General features: G+C 53.4%; 2 protein-coding genes across 2 annotated transcripts; one reads left to right on the forward strand and one right to left on the reverse strand.

Annotated features, from left to right (window-relative positions):
- Nucleotides 1–1201: 1201 nt before the first annotated feature.
- PPTG_09778 (hypothetical protein) lies at nucleotides 1202–1810 on the reverse strand (the record flags this gene model as incomplete). Its single annotated transcript, XM_008905565.1, has 2 exons — nucleotides 1202–1466; nucleotides 1521–1810. The coding sequence occupies 2 exons, from the start codon at nucleotides 1808–1810 to the stop codon at nucleotides 1202–1204; spliced, it is 555 nt and encodes a 184-aa protein (XP_008903813.1).
- Nucleotides 1811–2015: 205 nt separating this feature from the next.
- PPTG_22676 (hypothetical protein) lies at nucleotides 2016–2338 on the forward strand (the record flags this gene model as incomplete). The annotated part of the gene is made up of 2 exons (XM_008905797.1): nucleotides 2016–2042; nucleotides 2246–2338. The coding sequence occupies 2 exons, from the start codon at nucleotides 2016–2018 to the stop codon at nucleotides 2336–2338; spliced, it is 120 nt and encodes a 39-aa protein (XP_008904045.1).
- Nucleotides 2339–2470: the final 132 nt, after the last annotated feature.

Consider the following 2470-nt stretch of genomic DNA (forward strand, 5'->3'; position numbering starts at 1 on the left):
AGACATTCCAAAGCGCTAGCGTGGCGTCTCGAAGTCAACCGACAACACGAAGTTGCTTTGACTATGGCCAAGGACTATAAAGCGGCAGAAAAGTAGCGAAGAGCCAAGGAGCACAACGAAGCGCTAAGTCGACTGGAGAAAGCCGCTGACTCAGGACCCAGAGGAAATGGATGCTCGGTGGGTAGCCCAGAAATTTTGTTGGTGCAGAATAATGCTGTAGAGTGTCCACCGAGGTATCTATTCGAGATTGGAGGCAAAGTGTGGCTCTACATAGAACGCGTAAATCCCGGTCTCTCCAAGAAGTTAGCCCATCGGTGTCATGGACCATTCCGGATCAAACGAAAGGTCGAAGAGCTCGCGTACGAGTTGGAGTTACCAGACAAGAGCAGATACCTCTTCTATCCAGTCGTGCACATGTCAAGAATCAAGGCGGTAAACGAGTATCCAAATCGACCGAAGACTCGGTTGACGCAAGCTGTGACCGAGGATATAAGGTTTGATTTCGATGAAGAGCTGTCGTAGATAGCTGGGAACCGGATCCCCTGGCAGGCGAATATGAGGTCGAAGCCATCCTCGATGACCGAACACCACTGTCAACGAGCTCTGAGCGAGCCGTGCGAAAATTCAAAGTCAAATACGATGAACCAACTTGGGAACCTTCGTCTAACCTATTTTGTGGAGGCTTGCTGTATGACTATCTGCGGCTGCAGATGGTTCAAGTCGCCGACGAGGGTTAGCGTGGCTTGAGCACGCGTGAAACTGTTCACAGGGCGGCCTGTCATAGCAAACGAAAAAAATTACTGCACCAACAACTTGCATATGCATATGATGATTTACGTGAACGTGATTACGATTTGAAAAATGGATTAAAGAAAGAAGACATGAAAGCGTGTGAACATCGGCTACTGAAAAAAGAATGATCGGGAGTACCCGCTAGAGATCGGCATGGAGCAGACGAAGGTGAAGAGACGAGCACTGAGTGTTCAATCAGACGAGAGTCGCCGAGCAACTTCAGCAAGCACGACCAGACACGTGTCACCACTGCTCTCCTTCCCGTCTTCATCGGGAGGAGATGAGCGAGCTGCCGGCGGAGGAGCGGGAACACTTGAATCATCGCCATCGCTGTATGTAGTTGATGCAGCCGCAGTCGAATCTCAGGCACCGGCCCCGCGATATGGCGATCTTGCCAGTCCGGGATTAACTAGGGAGGTTGCAAGCAAGGATTGGCAATGATGGCCCTAGCGATTTCGCTAGCCATCGCGGCATCAACAGCGCGGGGGCAGAAGATCAGAGCCTCACAATTCCAGGGCACGTAGGTCGTGTTGTACGGGTGATCGAACGGTCGGTACACCCAGTTTGCACGCCATCGCGGCCGATCCACCAGCGCAGGAACTTCCGCGAGCCAGTCGGTTGTCTTGGGAACGAACGGCAAGTTCTCCACTGGATACCAAGGAACGGAAGGCTCGCTGATGAGCGAGGGTTGAGAGGTCGATGCAGACTCCAAACCCCACTTTAATTACTGCAGCTGGAACATGTTCCGGAAGCGGTCTGCCCGAGCGCTGCGTCCACCCATCAAGATACGGAATCTGGCCCTCTTGGTCTTGACGAGATCTTTGTCGCAGTTGGGTTCCGCTTCTTCAGCTGTAAACCCCTTCTCGACAGCGGCAACGAGGATCCAGAACCGACGCTTCCAAAGTGCGAAGCCGAGATCTGGCATGGGACCATTACCACAAAAGCTTGACCAAGGCGACAGATACGGATTCCAGTGGAGCTCGCTTGGAGACCGGGGCAAGCGGTCAAATCCTTCCATGCCGAAGAAGAATGGGTCTTCGGGAAGAAGTTGACGGTCAAATTGCCATGGGTGACTTGGGTTCGTGTAGTCGAAGAACGCGTTCAGCGACTCAAGGGTGACACGTCATCTGGCGTACGATCCGGCAGCACAGTGCTCAGGGCCTGGTCGAAACACTTCTTGGTCCCTTGATCGCGGAACTCGAGATCGAGGAACGGGCAGACCCATGGGGCCAGGTACCGCGGACTGTCTGGTGAGTCATCTGCTGCGGCACAGGAGGATCCGGGTCACTACGGTGGCGACGAGAAGTGTATGTTACTCGCCCGGGACTAGCCCCCTGGGGAAGAAGCGAAGTCCGGCTCAATACAGAACCCGGAGGCAGATAGTGATGTCGAGGAGTCGTTGGACTCGTGAGAACTCTTGATATCGGATACGAAGCTTGAGGCGCCCTTTAAGAAGATCCAGGGGATCCGGAATCAGCGGTCGGTGGAGATGGCTCTTGATCTCGAGAAGTTCTCGGGGAAGAAGTCGTCGAAACACCAGCAATAGAGCCCTCGAGGATAAACCCACAACAATTAGAATACCAGAACGGTAAACGATCGTTGGGCGTGATCTGAAGACCCAGACTCAGCCCTTACACCGGGACAGACTGGAACTGCAAATCGCTTATATAGGCCAACC

Source organism: Phytophthora parasitica, assembly GCF_000247585.1.
Source record: "Phytophthora parasitica INRA-310 unplaced genomic scaffold supercont2.21, whole genome shotgun sequence".
In the NCBI taxonomy this organism is placed as follows: Eukaryota; Oomycota; class Peronosporomycetes; order Peronosporales; family Peronosporaceae; genus Phytophthora; species Phytophthora nicotianae.